The following is a 21,617-nucleotide window of genomic DNA, read 5'->3' as shown; positions in this document are numbered from 1 at the left end:
GTTTTGGCATTTGCACTTCAGTCTTTGAAATCTAGTCACACCTGAGTTGAGAGCAGGTTTCTTTATAGACGATTAGCATTTGTTCTACCAGGTTAGAATTAACATTTGCTCTTTCTGTGGTACTGCTAATCTGGGCCCATCATAAATACCTTTTCTTTTTTTTTTTTTTTTTGCCAGTTCTGGGGCTTGAACTCAGAGCCTGAGTATTGTCCTTGGGCTTTCCTCAAGGCTATCGAGCACCACTTCCAGCTTTTCTATATATGTGATTCCGAAGAATCGAACCCTGGTCTTCGTGCATGTTAGGCAAGCACTCTACCACTAGGCCAAACTTCCAGCCCCCATCACAAATACTTCTTTTTTTTTTTTTTTTTGCCAGTCCTGGGCTTGAGCTCAGGGCCTGAGCACTGTCCTTGGACTTTCTCAAGGCTAGAGCTCTATCACTTGAGCCTCAGCACCACTTCTGACTTTTTTCTATGTATGTGGTACCAAGGAATCGAACCCGGGTCTTCATGCATGCTAGGCAAGCACTTTAACCACTAGGCCAAACTCCCGGCCCACAAATACTTCTTTATAGCAAAGAAATGAATACACTAGATCTACGGGCATTAGGGTGGGTGGACCTCACATAATAGAATGCTAAGCAAAACAAGCCAGGAAGCTAATGTATAATAGGACAAAGCATGCAAAGTCATTTCAACAGCATGCAATATGACTTTAATTGTATTTCCTATATGAAGTGGAATGAGGATACACAGGTGCTCACTGCATTACTCTGCATATATGGTTAAATGTTTCATTGTTAATGGTTTCATTGTACATCACAGGGAATGAGGTTATAGCTCAGAATTAGAATGCTATAAGAACATACATGAGACTCTAGATTCCATCCCCAGAAACTCAAAAGCAAAAATCCTGGGTGCCAGAAGTTCCTAACTTATAATACTAGCTGCCCAGCAGGCCGAGATCTGCTGCCATGCTTCAGAGCTAGCCTAGGCAGACAAATATAAGGGACACTTGCTAGCCAAAAGCTGGAATTGGAGATGGAGTTCAAGTGGTAAAGTGCTGGCCATGAACGAAAAAAGCTAAGTGAGAACAGAAGCCCTAAGTTCAAGCCCCAGAACTGGCACAAAACCCTTCAAATGTTATGGAAATTTTTTTTAGGACAAGAATGGCTTTGGCACTTTGCAACTGACTACACGAGCAAGACACAAGTGCTCTCTCCCTCTGAACTTCTAAGGCTCCAGTTAGGCTAAGTGTGCCACATGGTCTAGTCACTAATAAATGGTCAGAGCTGGCACGTGAGGGAAACTATTTTTTACTACTTCTAATTTGGAACTTGCATTAACTGTTTATTTCAGTGGTTGAATGAGCTTGATAAGTTTAGATTTTTTTCCTTTCAAAAAATTGGAATATTTTTAGATGGAATCTTTTTATGGCATAAAGAAAAAACAAAGGGAGAAGAGATAACCTGGCATTTATTACTAGATGAGTTTGTCTAAGCTGGGGAGACTAAGCAGTATTTATCATAAGTTGTTTTATTGGACTGCTTTTCTTTGCTTTCCACATTTCAAATTATATTTGAACAATATTGTATTGCTTACTGGGGGGAGGAGATTTTTACTTTCTTTTTCTGTGCCAGTCTAGGGGCTTGAACTCAGGGTCCAGCCACTGTCCTGAGCTTCTAACTCAAGGTTAGTGCTCTACTACTTTGAGCTACAGCTCTACTTCCAGATTTTTGCTGGTTAGAGATGAGTTTCATGAACTTTCCTGCCTGTGCTGGCTTCAAACTCTGATCCTTAGATCTCAGCCTCCTGGCTAGCTAGAATTACAGGTGTGAGCCACCGGTACCTGGCTTATGGTGAGATATCTTAGGTCTGGGTCAACATGTAGATTCATCTGATTTTCACTATTATTATTATTATTTATTGAACTCAGGGCCTGATCTCTGTCCTTGGGTTTTCTCAGGGCTAGAGCTCTACCACTTGAGCCACAGCACCACTTCCAGCTTTTTCTACATATGTGGTACTGGGTCTTTTGTGCATGCTAGGCAAGCAACTCTACCACTAGGCCAAACTCCTGGCCCTGATTTTTATTTTTTTTTTAACTTGGTGTTGGGGATGGGACCTCATTTATGCTAGGCAAAGCTCTGTACCACTGGTTATAACCCCAGCTCTGTGTGAGTCATCTAAGACCCTTGTCAGGCCCCATTACCACAAAGAGGTTGGGATAAGTCTAAAGCTATAACAGACCAACCTCAGCTTTCTCTGCAGATGGTTTGTGCAGCAGTCTGGCCAGCAGTCCAGCTTGAGTACAAGGAAATCAGTTACACTGGGAACATACAGGCATTCTATTAGCAGTCAGCTGTCAGGAGAGCAAGAACTTAGAAGAAAGGTATCAGAGGCTGTGATTTCTCACAGTCCAGACTCTTGTTACTCCTCGTTCAATGCTATATGCTCTACCCATACCACTGGATCCGGTTACTAGGGAACAGATTTAGAAAGTTCACTGGAGGTCACATTCTCATACAGAAGAGGAAAAAGATTCGGGTGGTAAGCCTCTGTAGACATAGCTTTTACACCTGCTTTTTTTCTTCTTCAAATACTGAGAAAATCTCATAATGCAAGTTTCTGTGGAGAAGTCTAAAAATCGAACTGCTTTTATACGAGTAGGTGAGCTTGGTTAAATATACAATGAACTTCTACCAAAGGAAATGGCTGGAAGATACCTAGGGAGAGATCTCCGAGGGACTACAATATCATGAATTTAGGATGACGCAGTCCTTCTATTTAAAAAGCGGTAAGCCAAGCATGGTGGTATAAGCCTATAGTTCCAGCACTTGAGAGGCAGAGACAGGAGGTTTGTAAATTTGAGATCAGTCTGAGCTATGGAGTAAGGTGCTACCTCCAAAAAACAAAGCAAAACTGACACTTGTGTGATAATATGGGGAGCTGTGGGCACAATGCCGTAGCTCTGGAACTTGGGGAAGCCAAAGCAGGACACTGATATTGGAGTCCAATATCACAAGACCTGCCTCAAATCAAGCAAAGCAAACGAAGAAAAACCAATAAAACAGTTAAGCACTCTAGTTACTCCATTTGATGTCTCGATTTTTGTTTTTCCTCCCTCCTTTTCTTCTTCCCCTCTTCCTCTCTCCTTCCTCATATGCACACTGAAGTGAAAATAGGGTCTGTCCTATGCTCACTTCCCTCTTCTCTAAGCTGTCATTGTTAACAATACTCTCATGGCACCTACTCAGGCCTCTTCTCTTCTCTTGGATGTTTTGTTTTTTAAAATAAAAATGAACAACAACAACAAAAGTGTACGAATGTCAAAAGAAAACCCTGACCACCAGCTTAATGTTGCTTGGCCAGAATACTAACTGGGTGACCAGACCCAATTTCTGTCTCTTGGCTGCTCAGCAGTGGCTATAGGTAGTGGACATTCTGTAGTAGGCGAGTCTATTGCTTTCCTCGTGCAAAGTTTCCTTGGACATTTAATTTATACTGCAAATGAAATCCCAGGAGCAGATGAGGACATGTGGGAATAGAGACAAGCTCTGAGTAAGTTTCTGCTCACCAGGGTTTGCATTCCAGACCCTGGAACATGAGTCATTTGGGGAGGGGGATGCTCCCCTTTCTCCATCAAAACAAGGTGATATTACTCTATGCTTTTACTTTTTTATTTTGGCTTTTTGGAAATACTTAAAAATTATAATTCTGTTACTGCTGTGAAGAACTCTGGAAATGCCTGAAATGTACTTTATATAGTCTTCCTAACCCTGTATATATTCACTCTTTTATTTTTGTGGATATTTGTTTTTGCCAGTCCTGGGGCTTGAACTCAGTGCCTGAGCACTGTTCTTGGGCTTTCTCAAGGCTAGTGCTCTACCACTTGAGCCACATCACCACTTCTGGCTTTTTCTGTGTATGTGGTACCAAGGAATTAAAGAGAGGGAGAGCTTCGTACATGCGCGGCAAGTACTCCAGCACAAGGCCACACCCCTGGCCCTTATTTTTGTGGATGTTGTACTTACTGTGAAATAATAATAATCCTAAGTAGTTCAGGTTTTAATCAAACTGAATGTAAGCAGAGCACTGGTGGTTCATTTTAGCAATCCTAGCTACTCAGGAGGCTGAGATCTGAGAAGTACAGTTCAGAGCCAGCCTAGTCGGGAAAGTCACTGAGACTCTTATTTCTAATTAACCCCCCAAAAGCTGGAAGTGGAGCTGTACTTGAGTTGTAGAGCATTAGATTTGAGTAAAAAATTGCTCAAGGATGGCTGGGAGATTGGCCTACTGATAGAGTGCTTGCCTAGCATGCATGAAGACCTGAGTTTGATTCCTTGGTACCACATACATAGAAAAAGCCAGAAGCGGCGCTATGGCTCAAGTGGTAGAGCATTAGGGTTGAGGAAAGCCCAAGGACAGTGTTCAAGCCCTGAGTTCAAGCCCCAGGACTGGCACAAAAAGAAAAAATGATGAAAAAATATTTTAAGCTGAATAAATTGTACTTTTACTACCTTGAAATAGTTTCATGATTGTTTTTGCTCTAGCCAATAACTTTAATTAATTTTAAGAATATTTTTGAAAACTTACTGTTTTATTGTTACTATTAAGGTGTTGTACAGAGGGGTTAGCATATCACAATTTTGGTAATGAGTGCATTTCTCTTTTGGACAGTATGATTTATTAATCATTGAGATTAGTTCATCTAGTTATCTTTTTTTATTTTGTGTGTGTGCCAGTACTAGGGTTTGAACTCAGGGTCTGGGCACATTTTTTTGCTCAAGGATCCACTTTTGTGTGTGTGTGTGTGTGAGAGAGAGAGAGAGAGAGTAAGAATCTCATGGAATTGTCTGCTTGGGCTGGCTTTCAATCTTGATCCTCAGCTCTTAGCTAGGATAGGTATGTGCAACCAGTTTCCTGGAAATCCTTTGTATTTTTGGAACTCTAGAAGTTCAATATTTGGGAACAAGGCAAACGTGCATTTCCATCAGGAGGTGACTCAATTCTGTCTCTCTTTGTGTCATTGTAATCATTGTCTTTATCAAGGACTTAACCAGGATTACAAATGACAATACACCATTTGTAACTGGGTGCTGATGGCGCATACCAATAATCTTAGCTACTCATGAAGCTGAGATCTGCGGATGGTGGTTCAAAGACAGCCTGAGCAGGAAAGTCTGTTAGACTCTTATCTCTAAGTAATCAAAAAAAGTCATAAGTGGATCTGTGACTCAAGTGGCAGAGTGCTAGTCTTGAGCCAGAAAAAAAAAAAAGTGAGGACAGCACCCAGGCCCCAGACCCTCAAGATTGGCATGCACACAGGCACGCACGCGCGCACACACACACACAAAATGATGACAATACCATCTGCTATTGAGTAGCTAGAATCATTCAGTAAAGAAAAACAATAGAGAAATTCTGGCAGAGAAGACAAAACAAGATGTTAAAACAGATATATAATAAACACTAAGATAAGAATCATTTCACAAGGATAAGCAATAAAAGAATAAAGAGAATAAACAAAACAAATTTGCCAGTTGGAAGATAAATGATCACTGGAGTAGATAGAAATAGAGAAAATCTATGCATCGATGTCATTTCTGAGTGGAAAAACTAGAACATGATGACAGAAATTTTGAAGTGAACAAATCAAAACATCTATCAGGCTAAGCATTTGAAAAGGATCGTAGCTGTATGAATAAGTATAAAAGGCAAAAACATCATAGGATGATATATTGTTCAAGAAATGGGTATGTAAATTTTGTTTGCATTTGCTTGACTGTGTCAGAATATCTGAGGCAGGTCTCCCAAGAAATGAAAGGATTTTTGACAATTTACACTTGTTGAAGGCCGTATGTCCTTTTTAAAAAATAAGTGAGCAAAGCCAATCAGATATTAAGCTGGGGAAGATTTAAGTAACATAATTGCCAAACCAAAGAAACCCAATCTATCCTATGTTTGTGTGAGTGTGTGTGTGTGTTGACACTGGGGTTTAAACTCAGGCCTGGGCAATGTCCTTTAGCTTTTTCTTGCAAAGCTGGTGCTCTACAACTTGAGCCATAACACTACATCTGGCTTTTGCTGTTTAACTGGTGATAGAGTCTCCTGAGTTTGTCTGTCTGGGCAGCCGTTTCACTGTGATCCTCAGCTTTCAGCCTCCTGAATAGGATTATAGGCATGCCCAGCTCTTGTTTCTTCTTTTCCTTCTTTTTTCATTTTTCTGAAAATGCTAAAGGTCACATAGAAATAGAAAATATAAGAACATATCTTTGCTATGGTAAACAGTGCTGCAATGAACATTGTTGTGCTGGTGGATTTAGTATGTCCTTGTTTCTGGATGGTTGGGTAAATGCCAAGTAGTGGAATTGCTGGGTCATAGGGGAGCTCTATGTTTAGTCTTTTGAGGAACTGCCATATTGCTTTCCCTCAGTTGATGAGTGGATCAACAAGATACGGTATTTATACACAATGGAATTCTATGCTGCTGTCAGAAAGAATGACATTGCCCCATTTGTTAGGAAATGAAAAGACTTAGAAAAGATCATATTAAGTGAAGTAAGCCAGACTCAAAGGAACCTAGGCTCAATGGTTTCCCTCATTTGTCATAATCAGTAGAAACCCTGGGCTCCACTAGCAGAGATTTGCATTAGAGCAAAGCCTTGATATATAAGGCCATATAGTATGATGCTAAATGAAAGGACCTCTAGGATATAGAAACATAAGCCATATAATGAATGCTTGTTGTTCTTAAGGTACTATGTTATCTCTCATCTCTTTTGCTGTCCCTTGGTTATCTCATATTGTTACAGTATCTCACTTTGTTACCTGATATATCAGATATATTAGTATTTGGTTATTTGAAATTGGATAGGGAAGGGGGGGGAAACAAGATGAGGGGTGGGGGTGTTGGGGGGGAGGGTAATGGGTACCAAGACATGTGAAAGGGTATCAATGTATGTGAAGTAATGAACCTTCTATCTGGCAAATATCATGTAACCCTTCTATTAATTAAAAAAAAATATATGAAAAAAAAGAAAATGTAAGAACAATAAAACTTAAGGTAGGGGCTTTGGAAAGTTACTATTTTTTAAATGGAAAGTCAACTATACTGTAAGGCAGGAACTAATAACATTAAATGTCTAGTTTCAGAAGAAAAAAAAAACACTTTTATTAATTCGAGCCTTCTGCACACAATAAACTAGCCCAACCCAAAAGGCCTGGAAGAGAAGATGAAGTCCACACAGGTGCAAGTAGGAGGGAAGGATGGATGCGAGTGCACACCGAGGGCTGGGAGAGTTTTTCACCATTTCTCCTGGGGTCCACGCAGCCAGAGGTCACTCTAGGGCGCCAGATGTCACGAACATCCGGGACCGCACGCACGCACGCACGCATGCGCCCTAGGGCAGGTGGCCCCTCTTCTTCTGCAGAGCCTTCATGAGGTCTGACATGAAATCCTGCTCTCCGCTCCCGGCCGCGCCGGGGGATCGGAGGTTCTCTTGTCTCTTGGGGGGCACGGGAGGTCTCTTAGCCACCGCGGGGGGCGGTCTGGGGGGCTCCGGGGCGTGGCCGGGCGGGGGCGGCGGCGGCGGCGGCAGGTCCGGGCCGTCGAGGCCCGCCAGCGAGGGCGGCGGCGGGGGTATGAAGTCCGGGGGCGCCTCGATGAAATCGGGGGGCGGCGGCGGGAGCTCCAGGTCTTCCAGGGGCGGCGGAGGCGGCAGACAGGCGTCGGGCGGGGCGGGAGGCAGGCCGCCCGGGGCTTTGGGGTGCAGCGAGGGGCTGCTCACCACGTCAGAAGACCGGCGCACCGGAGGCGGTGGAGGCAGGACCGACTTCCCGAGGTGACTGCCCTGGGGAAGGCCTGGGTCCTGGCTGCCCAGGGCGGGCTTCTTGTCCTTCAAGGAAGCGACAGCAGCCATCATCATCAATCATCATCATCATCACCACCATCATCATCAATCATCATCATCATCATCATCATCATGAAGCGACAGCAGCCATCATCGTCATCATCATCACCACCACCATCATCAGTCATCATCATCATCATCGTTATCATCACCACCACCACCATCATCATCATCATCATCATCATCATATCAGTTTTAGCTCTGCTGGACTTTGCACCCTGGAACTCAGGCTTGCTAGACCAGGTGTCTTCCATTAGAGGCATACTCCTAAACCTTTTCTGATTTAGTTATATTTTTATTTTATTTTACTTTAGCCAGTCCTGGGGCTTGAACTCAGGGACCTGGGCATTGTCCTTGGACACTTTTTGCTCAAGGCTAGCACTCTGTCACTGGAGCCACAGTCACCACTTCTGGTTTTTTCTATGTATGTGGTACCGAGGAATCGAACGCAGGGTTTCCTGCACGCTGGGCAAGGTCTCTACCACTAGGCCACACTCCCGGCCCTAGTTACATTTTTTTTTGATAGGAACTGCTTTTCTTTTCTTTCTTTTTGTTTTGTCTCCCACCTCCCTTCTCTGCCCCCGCTTGTCTAGATCTCCATCCTTCTATTTATCCCAACCAGAGAGCTAGGATCACAAGTGTGCACTAGCACACTGTTTGTTTTTGTCCTTGAGATAAGGCCAGAGCCAGCCTCAAACCAACATCCTCCTGACTTAGACTTTCCAGGTAGGTGGAATTATAGAAATGACCTATTATGCCTGGCCCAACATCCATTGTTCTTTTTTTTTTTTTTCCTGGTCAAGTCAACTTTTACAGTTGGATGGACAGTTTTTCTCAAAAGGCAAAAACTAGGTAGTCCACATACTTCTAAGTGGTGTCAGCATTGGTGGTAAATAAGTTTCTAATGCTCTAACTTGGGGCTAACACATCTTGACCCAGGAATTGGAGATGGAGCCCCTCAACATGGGTCCAAATTATGGCCTCAATAGATCTTCAAGCTGCGTGTATTTTTTCTGATGGATATGCTATAACAAGTCAATAAAAAACGCCTATAATTTATTGCATCAGGTGAATTAATCACTAGACAAAGCATTCCCTGAAACAGATTTTACTAGCACAGAAGCCTGAATTCATGACCACAGTGACCTGTGCCTCATACCTAACTATTCTAAAGGTCACTGGAGATACTGCAATTGCTATTGAGATACTGGCTATTTCATGTTTACATAGTAAATATTTGCAGCATATAACATAGTCATAAAACCACAATTAACTTGTGAGTTCATGGAAAACCACATTGATATTTCTGCCTTTAGTGATTAAAAAAAAGCATGGGGCATTAAAAAAAAAAAGCTTTGCCTAGTAAGAACAAACACAAAACAAATGTAGCAATTACATATAGAATTGCAACTTCCAAAGTAACAGGATATTGTCTGGAAAGGTACAAGTAAGTTGTACTTGGACCTTAAACAGCATGATCACCTTGATCTCACAACCAGCACCCATTATTCTTGAAGAAGGCAACATGGAGAATCACTGAGACCTTTAAGAAGCTGCTGATAACCGAGCTCATTTCTGCTCTGAGACAGAAGAATGACTGACTGGACTAGGTCTTTACCATTATTACCTACGGGCTGTCAACCACCATGACTTCTCTATGTGAAATTCTCAGCCGAATCCACCCCTGTGAATGTTGAATTTAGAGCATGTATCTTTTCTCTCCAGAGCTTATCCTCCACAGGAAGTAGTTCTAAAACACATCCTAATTAGTTATGGTGTGGCTTCAGTCAGTCTTCCCAACTTCTGCCAGACTAAGGCAACTCAGAATGGAAGCCAAAGGGCTTTCCTGGTCTCTCCTCTCCTTTAGCATTCAAGACAAGTGCCCCATGCCCCACCAACATGGCAGGGAGGGATTCTGAGAGTGAGGTTTGAACTGATGTAGCCCAGTTTTCAGCAGTAAAATTATTTTGCTCCTCTAGGCCACACCTCCACAGCAGACAGGTAGAAGAGAGACTTCCTCCCCAAAATCTTCCCTTTATATCCAACCCGATCAAGACAACACAAAAGGGAGGAATGAATGGAAAGAGTTCTTTCTGAACTTCAGGTGACTGCTCTGTAACCAAGCATTAAGAATCTTTTCTGCAGAGACCTGTCCCACCTGCTCTTGGATCCTGCATTGGTATGGGGAGAACAAAGGTCCCTTCCCCATTCTGTGGCCTGCTGGGGGAACTGCCAATTATAAGCTTTGTTCCAACTGCCATAAAAGACACAGTAGACTGTACTGAAAATGAACTATACAACTTGTGGGTGGGGTTGGGAGGAAGCAAAGGAAGAGTTGACATTGTTCAAAATGAAATAAATATTTTTTTACCTGACTTATGTAGCTGTCTGTATACCCTTTGTACAACACCTTTATAACAATAAAAACATTACGAGAAGCATGGAGGGCTGGGGGTAGCAGGATACCTAATCTATACTGTGTTTCTTCCTTTTCCTCTGTCTTCTTTTTCTCTGGTATTGGCACCTTAACTCAGTGCCTCCTGGTTTCATTTGACTTTTTCATTCAAGGCTGGTATTGTACCACTAAAGCCACACCTCTACTTCTGGCTTTTTAGTGGTTACTTGAAGAAAATGCCTCACAGATTTTCCTGCCTGGATTGGGTTTGAATTTCCACCCACAAATCTCAGCCTCCTGAGGAGTTAGGATTACAAGAGGGAGCCACTAGGGCCCGGCTCAGTTTCCTTCTTAAATGGTGCAAAATATCCAGTTTAGATCTGTTTGAGGTTAGGAGGAGATTCAGTGAGGGTGAATTCTGTAAGGTAAAATCTCAAAGCATGTCTGTTGGGAGAGAATAGTAGATCATGAAACCTGGCTGAAGTGCCACAGGAACCAACAGAAGAACCGATAATAACCATCCTATGTATTTACACAGTGCAGTTTCTTCAAGGCTTCAGGAAGATTTAAATACCTTTGGTTTAGTGATAAGTATGACTGCAATTTACATTGCCATCAGGCTTTGACTTTCTCTGCTTACCAACCTCTTAACATTGATGATTAAATTTAGAAGTTTTTCTTTTTCTAACAAAGTACTTTATGATGAGTTTCAATTTCATTTCTTTTAGTTACTTAGCATGATAACTGGTGATGAATTTTTTTCCCCTAAAGATTAGCTCTCAGCAGGTAGTACGGGACTTGGTGTGTACACATAGTTAAATAGTAATTTTGATTCTAGGGTTCTTTCATTTCTTTGGGTATTTTACAACGCACCCTTTTAATCAACTTTAGAGACATGCTGAATATGCATATATACATATGCACATTCATGTACATACACTCTATGTATAGTAAAAGAGCTGAATGTGCTTTGCATGGCAAGATTGTCAGGCTTAAGAAGGGAAGAACTTTAGAGAAGCATCTCTTTTAAAACCCTACCACAATTTTAAAAAATTATGGGCATTCAATAAATACTGAGATTTAATTGTTTCTATCATAGGCTGAAGAAGCAGATTGAGTTTTATAGCTGGCTGACATACAAGCTGATTGACATATTCTATGGATTTTTAGTCATTTGAAGTATTTTGAACTGATTAGTAACTATATTATATAGCTAATTACAATGAATAGCTATGAATTTTTTTTTTTGCCAGTCCTGGGCTTGGGCTCAGGACCTGAACACTGTCCTTGGGTTTTCTCAAGGCTAGAGCTCTACCACTTGAGCCACAGCACTACTTCTGGCGTTTTCCTATGTATGTGGTACCAAGGAATCGAACCTAGGTCTTTGTGCATGCTAGGCGAGCACTCTACCACTAGGCCAAACTCCCGGCCCTGTTTAGTAGCTATGAATTTTTGATAGTTTTAACTAAATCTCCAGGAATCTCCTTTATCTAAAAAAAGTTGAGAATATTCTATCTATCCATCTATTATGGTGCTGGGGACAGAACTCATTAATATTCAGTAGATTTGTATCTCCACCTATTGACTATTATTTTATTTTTTGGTGCTGGTAGAGGAGCTTGAACTCAAGGTCTGGATGCTATCCTTTTTTCTCTTTTTTTTTTTTTTACTCAAGGATGGCATACTACTGTTAAAATCACAGTTCCATTTCCAGATTTTTGTTGGAGACAAGGAGCTCAAGGATTTGTGTGGTTGGGCTGGCTTCATACTTCAATTTTCATAACTCAGCCTCCTGAGTAGCTAGGATTATAAGCATGGACCACTGGTGCATGCTTTTGGCTATTATTCTTATTTATTTTGGGTTGGTCCTGGGGCTTGAACTCAGGGCCTACAAACTCTTTTGAGCTTTTTTCCTCAAGGCTAGTGCATTGAGCCACATCTCCATTTTCACCTTTTTGGTGGTTAAGTGGAGGAGTCTCACAGACTTTTCTGCTTACAATGGCTTTGAATCGCAACCCTCAGATCTCAGTCTCCTGAATGGCTAGGATTACAGATGTGAGCTACTGATGCCTGGCATAGTGATTTTTTTTTGTCAGTCGTGGGCCTTGAACTCTGGGCCATGGTGCTGTCCCTGAGCTCTTTGCTCAAGGCTACCACTCTACTACTTGAACCACCACACAACTTCCAGTTTTCTGGTGGCTAATTGGAGGTAAGAGTCCCATAGACTTTAGTGCCTGGGTTGACTTTGAACCGTGATCCTTAGATCTCAGCCTCCTCAGTAGCTAGGATTACCGGTGTGAGCCACTGGCCCTGCGACATAGTGATTATTTTTAAATGGACTTTTGTCTTCAATACCCTGAGCATGTACATAGGACACAAAGAGGAAAATACTAGATGCCCATATTATAATGTAACCTGTTCATTACTCTTCTAATCTGGTTTTCTAATCTGGTTTTAGAGTGCACTTTGCATTCTGTATAGGGTTTCTGATTGTCTAGTCTGATTGTTAATTGGAAAGAAGAAAAAATTCCAAGAGCTTAAGGCTTAGGTGTGCTTCTTTTAGAGAGAACTAGATCACTAAGCTTAGAAAATCATGTCTCTCTAAATAAATGTAGCAAAGTGCTTCCAGCATTCCAGCATATGGCAGAAATGTGGACACTTTCACAATGTAACAATGGTTTTCAATTTTTGATGGTGTAGCTTTGATAACGTTAAGACAAAATATAGTTACCCAAAGGAAATGACAAGACAGCAGCTTCTCAGGTGTTGATGGTACATTTGTTCTTTTCTGGAACATGGTTCATGGTTCAGAAGATTGACTTACTTTTGGTAGACTTTCTGTTTCTGTCCCTCTCTGATCTTACCTTAGTTGTTTCAACACGTCCTTGGGCCTCTTGGTGGATGGCACTTATAGAAGCTGATACCTGGGGGACCTGACCATTTGTCTGGCTTGGGCCTGAGGGGCAAGAAGAGAGAAGAACAGTTATTTTCAGCATCCTGGAAAGTGAATCTGTAAATTCAAACTAGTTTCCATTGCTATAAGTTTATCACTAGAATCCGAGAGTGGTGTGGTAACGTGGCTTTATGAGGTTCTACTGAGAGGGAAAGGGGAACAGCTCAGTGGTAGAGCATGTGTTTAGCATACATGAAACCTCACACAAGCTATGTCCATACCCAGCACTAAGAAAAGAATGAAAAATGTACAAATCTGGCTCATGCCCATAGCCTAGCTACTCAGAAGGCTGAGATCCATGGAGGACAGTAATCCAGCCAATCACAATTGAGAACTGCTTGCTATGAGGTCTTGTGTCTATATCTCTTAAGACGTTCACAGGATGAGGACTTGGACTTGCATATGGGAACCTGCGGGAGCCCTATTGTGATAAATACACTAAATAGCACCCCCAAATCCTCAGTGATTGCTAACACATACAGATGCTCTTTGACTGATTCTGGAATTTCATTCTGAAAAACCTATCAGAATTGGAAAAATATCCATCACCAACTGATTTTTCTTTTTCTTTTTTTTGCTAGTCCTGGGGGTTGAATTGAGGGCCTGGACACTGTCCTTGGGCTTTCTCAAGGCTAGCACTCTATCACTTGAGCCATGGTACCACTTACAGGTTTTTCTGTGTATTTGGTACTGAGGGATGGAACCCAGTGCTTCAAGCACTCTAGCACTAGGCCACACTTCTGAGCCCTCAATTGATTTTTCTGTCTTAGATAGAGGTGGAGTAGCTACCACTAGAGTAGTTTATCGATGCAGCATGCTGGAGAGGATCTGTTGTTCACTCCCACAACCCTGTGGCTGGAGGCCTCTGTCCAGCCCAGGAGAGGGGGAGGGAGAGAATGTCAGAATTCACTGTATAATCCTACAAAATTGAGAGAAGTGAGAGAAGGGCTGGGTTGGAAGGGACAGATAAGAATGTTGGAAGGGGTGATATTATTTAAGATACATTGTATTTATAAACTGATTTGTTAAATGACAACTCCATTATACAACTAATTAATAAAATAAAAATTAAAAAAGGAAGAAAGAAAACACACAGAGCCAGAACATCTAATAGAAGACGAAGTCTCCAAGATTATGACAAGATTACGCCTTTTTAGAAGCTGATATATGAAGCAGACAATTTAAGCCAAGATAAAACAGTCAATTGTAGGTAATATACTATGCAAATCAGAATACTGATTCAATAAACAAACATGAACCATTAAAAAGAAAGAAAGAAATATTGCCTGGCTCATGCTTGTAATCCTAGTAATTTAGGAGGTTGAGATTTGAGGATTGTGGTTTGAAGCAGTCCAGGAAAGAAAGTCTGTAAGACTCTGACCTCCAATTCACTACCAAAAAAAAAAAAAGGCAGAAGTGGAACTCTAGCCTTGAGCAAACAAGAATGCTACCTTTCTAGGAATGCCATATTGTATCCATTGCAACAGCAAGGAGCACATGCATTGGGGGAAAAAACAACAACCTATCCCCCCCAACCCAGCTCTTCTACAAATGATTCTTCTCTTTTTGTGACTGTGCCAATTCTGAGGCGGTACAGTTTTTGGGTTATTTTTGCTCATGGTTGGTACTCTATCACATTTTCACTTTCAATTTTTTTGCTGGATAATTGGAGATAAAAGTCTCAAAAATTTGTCTGCCTGGGCTGGCTTTGAACCTTGATGTTCAGCCTCCTGAATTGCCAGGATGATGGGCCTGAGCCACCAGTGCCTAGAACTTCCAGTTCTTTGACCATGACTGATCGTAAGCAGAATGTGTTTGCAACACATGGGGGCAGGAGTCTGGCCTGGGTACCACATAGAACACAAAAAAGCCAGAAGTGGTGCTCTGGCTCAAGTGGTAGAGCGCACCACAGCTCAGCTGTAGTACCAGGTAAATCCTGACTTCTTCCAACTTCCAGTTACTTGTGCAGATGGGGTCTCATAGCCTTTTCTCCCTAAGCTGGTCCACACCAAAATCTTCCCAATCTCAGCTTCCTGTGTAGTTTTCGATGACAGGGATGGATTTGAGAAGGGATCTTGTTAACTTTTCTTCCTGTGTTATCCTTGAACAGGCCGGTTACATCCATTTCCTCTCAGCCTACTAAATAACGAGGATTGAGGGCATGCACCTCTGAGACCTGGTTATGTTTTCCTTTCTAAAAATACAAACAGAGCTGAGTGCACTGGCTCATGACTTAACCTTAGATACTCAAAGAGGCAGAAATCAGAAAGCCCATGGCTTGAGGCCTGCCTGGGCAAAAATAGTTCATAAGACCAGACCCCATCTCAATAAACAATTGACCTTGGTGATGCATCTCTACCATCCCAGCTATGTGGGAAGGCTAAAGAGGAGGCTCATGGTCCAGTCTGGCCTAGGCCAAAGCGTGAGTCCGTATTCTGAAAAGAGTAAAGCAAAAAAGGTATGGCTCAAGTGGTAAAAGTGTTTGCTTGAGTCACAGTTGTGACTCAAGCTGTGTGTGATTAATTGGAGATAAGAATATCACAAACTTCCTGTCCTGGCTGGCTTTCTGAGTTACTGGAATTGCAGATTAGCTACTGATGCCAAGCAGAAGATTTGTTTTTATAGAATGGGTCGGATACAGTGTAGACATGAGCTCTGAGCTCTAAATGCACATTGGTTTGTACCTGGAGCCGGCTGAGCTGGTGTAGCTTTGTTTGTCCCCAAATTCGTCCACCGGGAGGTGAGTCTGGCCTTTGCTACAGCCCGCTGATAGTTGTCATAGAGAGTCCTTCCATACTGGAGAAAGGAAGTAAAGGGAGAGAGAAGGGACCCATTGATTAAATTCTGCAATCCACTGAAGTATACACAGCGAGAAAGATACTCTATGGATATTCTTTTCACTCCTTGTTGCATGTAAAAGGATTTACAAAAGATGAATTTCACAGCTTAGAATTCTTCCGCTTTCATGAGGGATGTGAGGCAATTGTGATTACACATCTTTATGTAGATTCCATCTTGTCTTACTTTGTTTTTTGGGGTTGGTACTGGGGTTTGAACTCAGGGCCTTGAGTTCTCTGCTCACTCATGCCCAGTGCTCTACTATTTGAATGACACCTCCAGTTTGTGTGTGTGTGTGTGTGTGTGTGTGTGTGTGTGTGTGTGTGTGTGTGTGTCTGTGTGTGTGTGTGTGTGTGTGCGTGCAGATTAATTGGAGATAAAAGGCCTCAAGGGTCAGTTTGCCCAAGCTGGCATCAAACCATGATTCTCAGATTTCAGACTCTTGAGTAGCTAGGATTATAGACATGAACCACAGGCCACCAGCACCTGGCTTTTGTGTTTACTTGTGTGTGTGTGTGTGTGTGTGTGTGTGTGTGTGTGTGTTGCTGGAGTTGGAACCCAGACTTAACACTCTACTACTGTGCTACACACCCACCCCCCATCTTGTGTTTCTTAATTGCACATGAAGCCTACAATCCTTCCCATGAATAAAGATCTGGAAAGTTCCATTTGAAAGTCAATCCTCCACTTTCAGGTCTATGGGTAGGTTTATGATCATTTCACTCTACTGAAAGAAACCTGATGGGCTAATAAATGAAATAACGTGTCTGGTTGGACTGGAAGTGCATCAGCTGTTTCACAGCGGCTCTAAAGCTGGATCCAGGTCAGGAAAGTGGACATTTGGGTATAATCTGAATCTGCTCTTACCTTGGCAATCCTTATTCCCATGACCCACTGGTTGAGAGTTCTTGCGTCATCGCAGCAGAGATATTTAATATACTGAGACTCCTTCTGAATTTGAGGATGCTGGAAAGAAGCAGTTTTTGAAGACAATTTATAAGCTTCGTTTACCAGAGCTTGAAATGCCTCTCAAAATAACTTAAAAAATTCTACATGTGACTCACCAAGGCAGTGGCCAAAACAAATTACTGGTAGTAATTTTATTTACTTTTTTATTTATTTTGAACTCAAGGCCTGAGCACTGTCCTTGGGCTTTCTCAAGGCTAGTGCTCTACCACTTGAGCCACAGCACCACTTCTTGCCTTTTCTGTGCCTGAGATACTTAAGAATCAAACCCATGCCTTCATGTACTCGAGGCATGAAATTGAGGGTCTCACTTTGTTTCCTAGGCTGTGTGGTGGTGCTAGGGTTTGAGCTCAGGGTCTTGTACTTGCTAGGCAGGTGCTCTACTATTTGAATCACATCACAATTCCAGTCCCTTCTTTTCATTGATTATTTTTAAGACAGCATCTATCTTGCTTTATGTTCAGGTCCAGCTGAACTGAGATCCTCCTATTTGTTCTTAAGTTTAATGCTGGAATGACAGGCCATTGTGCCAAAGCATTGGTTGAGAGAGTCTTGTGAACTATTGTGCCTGGCCTGGCCTCAAACTATAATCCTCAGACCTCTGCTTATCAAGTAGCTAGGATTACAGGCATACTCCATGGCACTTGGTTCATTTATGCCTTATTAACTTTTGAAAGTCATTACATCTGTCATGTCTTTTGCCTTCAAGGATATGAGTGGCTTCTTTATCAGTGAGACAGAGAAACTTCCTTATGGTACAAAACTGACTATGGCGTTGTAACTGTGAGGAGCTTCAGTTCCTATTTGAGGGTGCTACATAGATACTTCCACTCTGGCTTTCAGCATAATCACAATCACTCACTACCAAGAACATGGCTAATTCTTAAAGTTGACATGGGAATAGGGATGTGTCTTTGAACTTCAACAAAAATCAGAGATAATCTTTCTATCTGGTAATATCTGGCCCGAGTGTCTCTGATACTAGATTTTCTCAGAAAGGCTAATGACATATATAGCCTGTCCAAACCTTAGGAAACTTTAGTCAGTTATGGTTTTACACAGGAGGAAACTGGAGATTACTGTATATGTCTTATCTTTCTACCTAGAATTTCTGTATTTATCTGACTCTATTAAGCCAAAATACTAACATTAAAGATACCAGAGAAAAAATTAAATCAAATTTATCTTTCCTTCCTTCTTTCTTTTTCTCTACCCCTCTCCCTCTCTATTTGGCATTTTGAGCCAACTGAAGAAAAGCGAGTTTTTTTTTTTTTTGCCAGTCCTGGGCTTGAGCTCAGGGCCTGAGCACTGTCCTTGGACTTTCTCAAGGTTAGAGCTCTACCACTTGAGCCTCAGCACCACTTCCGGCTTTTTTGTATGTATGTGGTACCAAGGAATCGAACCAGGGTCTTCGTGCATGCTAGGCAAGCACTTTAACCACTAGGCCAAACTTCCGGCCCAGAAAAGCGATTTTTATACTGTGTGTGTGTCCTGGGGCTAGAACTCAGAGCCTAGGTACTATCCCTGAGCTTCTTTTTGTTCAAGGCTAGTTCTCTATCCCTTGAGCCACAGTTCCAGATTTCTGGTAGTTTATTGGAGATAAGAGTTTCACAGACTTTCCTGACCAGGCTGGCACTGAATCATGATCCTCAGATTACAGCCTCCTGAGTAATTAGGACTATAGGTTGTGAACCATGGGTGCCCAATTCTCTTAATATTTGTTACATAGACAGATTTCTTTTTCTATATTCTTTAGTCTCAGAATTTGTAGAGCAATATGTCTTTTCTCTTGCATGTTGCCGTAGTTTTCCAGTATGGCCAGCAGATGGTAGCAAACACTTTTGGATAGATGTTGCTTGTTTTACTGTGCTTGCAAATACTCCTCCAATTATCATGCTGCTCTGGTGGCTCTTCGTTTTGGAACTATGCGTCCACTCAGGTAAAGTAGCCCAATAGCAAACATTATTTACAAGTAGGTATGACTGGTGAAAAATACGGAATGTGATATTTCACAAATTCCTGCAGCATTTTTCTCTTGACAGTAAAATCACAAAGTCTTTGTCTTTCAGTAGCAGAAGCACAGTTCCTTCTTGGCATTCTTGGTTTGATTCAATAGGGAAGACACGCATTGGTCTGTTTAGCAAATAATGCTTCTAAATGTCCATAGAAAGTGGCTTCTAGCTAGGTACCAGTGGCTCAAGCCTGTAATCTTAACTATGCAAGAGACAGACATGAAATGATCCCAGCTCAAATCCACCAGGGCAGACAAATCAGAGGTTTTTATATCCATTAACCAGCAAAAAGCAGAAAGCAGAAAATGGAGATGTGGCTCAGTTAGTGGGCAAAAGCTAACAAAATAAGTGACTCTTTGAGACATTACATTGATATTTTTTTTCTCCCCTAAACCTTGGTGTAGCTTTTGTTTTGTTGGTTTTTGTTTTGGGGACATGTTATGTAAGAATTAACTTTCTGGGAAGAGCTTAAATCAGAGTTGCAACAAACTGCTTTCATACAATTGTTTGCAATAAATAATTTATTCAGTATGTTATTCATCCAAATATAGTAAAATGTAGTCATTCCCTTAAATAAGGAGAATTCTTTCCCTCTTCCTCCCCAGTACTGGGGATTGAATCCAGGGCTTCTCACATGCTAGGTAAATGCTCTACCACTTGAACCATGTCCCCCTCTGTTTTAATTTTATTGTTGAGACAGGATTTTATTATCTTTTGTCCAGCTTAGCCTGCAGTTTGAGATGAGCTGGGACTTGAGAACCATTTGCCTTCCCCTTCCAAGTAGCTGGAATTTTAGTTATGTACTACCATGCCTGGATTTCAATAAAACAGCTTTGAACATAAACCAAGATGCTTCTAAGGTCTCTTGCTGTCCTCAGATTTTGTGACCCTCAGATGAGCTACCAAGTGGGCATCAGACTCCTTAAACCTCACGGAGCCTGTCTTCTTCATCTCCCGCCCTGGGCCTGGGCATGTTTCCTGAGTTCTTCAGCTCAAGGCTAGTGCTCTACCACTTAAGCCACAGCACCACTTCTGGTTTTCTGGTGGTTAATTGGAGATAAAGAGTCTCACAGACTTTCCTTCCCCAGCTGACTTTGAACTGCGATCCTCAGATCTCAGCCTCCCGAGTAGCTAGGATTATAGGTGGGAGCCACCAGTGCCCAGCAAGAGCCTGTCTTCAGTCTGGTGCTCCATTATGCCTCAGGATTGCTGCCTCGCTGAGCCTCTAGCTGAAAAATTATTTGCAGAAAGGTTTAAGAAAAATGCTAGCTGGGTGTCCAGATATTTCCTCAATGATTTGATTGTTCCTGACTATGAAAGAAGAGAAATTCTTTTAGCACACAAAGGTCAAGGTTAAAGTCCCTTTCAGAACCTTACTGTTGAAAAGGGATATTACTGGTCCTCTAACTTACACAATGAAGAAACTGAGGTCAGGGAAATGACGCAATTAAAGGTAAAAGTAGAACTATAACTAGAACAAATTCATCATCATTCGTTCCACAAACACTGCTGGATGCTGAGAAATACATTCATTCCTGGTACACAAAGAGGAAATAAGGAGGCGTGGTCATGGTGCCTCTCAACTACCATCCTAGCACCAAGAGGCTGAGGCAGGAGAAACTCAAGTTCAAGGCCAGCCTGGGCTGACTTTGAGTTGCAACCTTTAGATCCTAGCTTCCTGAGTAGCTAGGATTATAAGCATGAGTCACTGGGGCTCAGGCAGGAAAATGATTCTCGACTGCTAAGTGCTTCCTTTTGATTCTGGTGGCTGTGCCTTGGAGTGTCCCTTTACAGAAGGGGGGGGGGGAGTGATGTCTAGTCTGTCCTTTTAGAGTGTGGTCGTAGGCCAGAAGCATCAGCATTTGTCAGAAAAGCAAATTTCTAGGCTTGATCTCAGATTTAATGAATCTTAGGAGACTTAGGAGACCCAACACTCAATGTCTTAACATTTTTCTCAAAGATCCTGATACCCACTGAAGTTTGGTAATCACTGACAATAAAAATATTTAGGGCTTGAAGTTATAGTTCATTGCTCTCTCTTTGTATCTGTGTATGTATATATATATATACATGTACATATATATCACTTATTGAGTGCTAATTATCATGACGGAGTGTTCTATAGGTATATCATACTCAAGCCTCACAAGAAGGGTTAGTTTCTATATGTGCAGACAAGACAGATCTCAATGTGCCTAACGTCACAGTAGGCAACAAGGCTAAGAATGAACCCTCAGTATTCCCACCATCCCCCTTACCACGTCCTTGAGACACTGGAGCAAGAGTTACGTTTTGTTAGAACAGGGATTGGAGTTAGGCATTGCCAGAGCACTGTTAAATACATACTGTTAAAGTACGGTATAACAGCCTATTGAAAATTAAAAAAAGAACTTTTGTAGGTTTCCTAAAAAATGTTGACAAGTTCATAATTTCTAAAAACATTTACAGTAGAATGAGCCCAAAAAGTGAACAAAGAACTGTCAATGTACTTGTGATTAATACATTTTACTAATAAAATTATAAATTAATTTTCTCAAATAT

General features: G+C 41.8%; 1 protein-coding gene and 1 long non-coding RNA gene across 2 annotated transcripts in view; one reads left to right on the top strand and one right to left on the bottom strand.

Moving 5' to 3' along the window:
- LOC150046019 (uncharacterized) overlaps positions 1 to 21,617 on the top strand; it is a 49,812-nt gene that overhangs the window by 648 nt on the left and 27,547 nt on the right. The gene's annotated exons all lie outside the window — the stretch shown is intronic.
- Positions 7,176 to 21,617, bottom strand: part of Apbb1ip (amyloid beta precursor protein binding family B member 1 interacting protein) — a 66,429-nt gene continuing 51,987 nt past the window's right edge. The window contains exons 11-14 of the mRNA XM_090319034.1: positions 16,966 to 17,064; positions 15,945 to 16,056; positions 13,172 to 13,263; positions 7,176 to 7,897 (exon numbers count right to left, since the gene is read on the bottom strand). Of these exons, the coding sequence (XP_090175160.1) occupies positions 7,403 to 7,897; positions 13,172 to 13,263; positions 15,945 to 16,056; positions 16,966 to 17,064 (798 nt within the window). The 3' untranslated portion in view covers positions 7,176 to 7,402. The remainder of the gene's footprint in view (positions 7,898 to 13,171; positions 13,264 to 15,944; positions 16,057 to 16,965; positions 17,065 to 21,617) is intronic.

This window comes from Megascapheus bottae, chromosome 26 (genome assembly GCF_031878675.1).
Source record: "Megascapheus bottae isolate mThoBot1 chromosome 26, mThoBot2.hap1, whole genome shotgun sequence".
Classification (NCBI taxonomy): Eukaryota; Metazoa; Chordata; class Mammalia; order Rodentia; family Geomyidae; genus Megascapheus; species Megascapheus bottae.
This window is presented reverse-complemented; position numbering and strand designations above follow the sequence as displayed.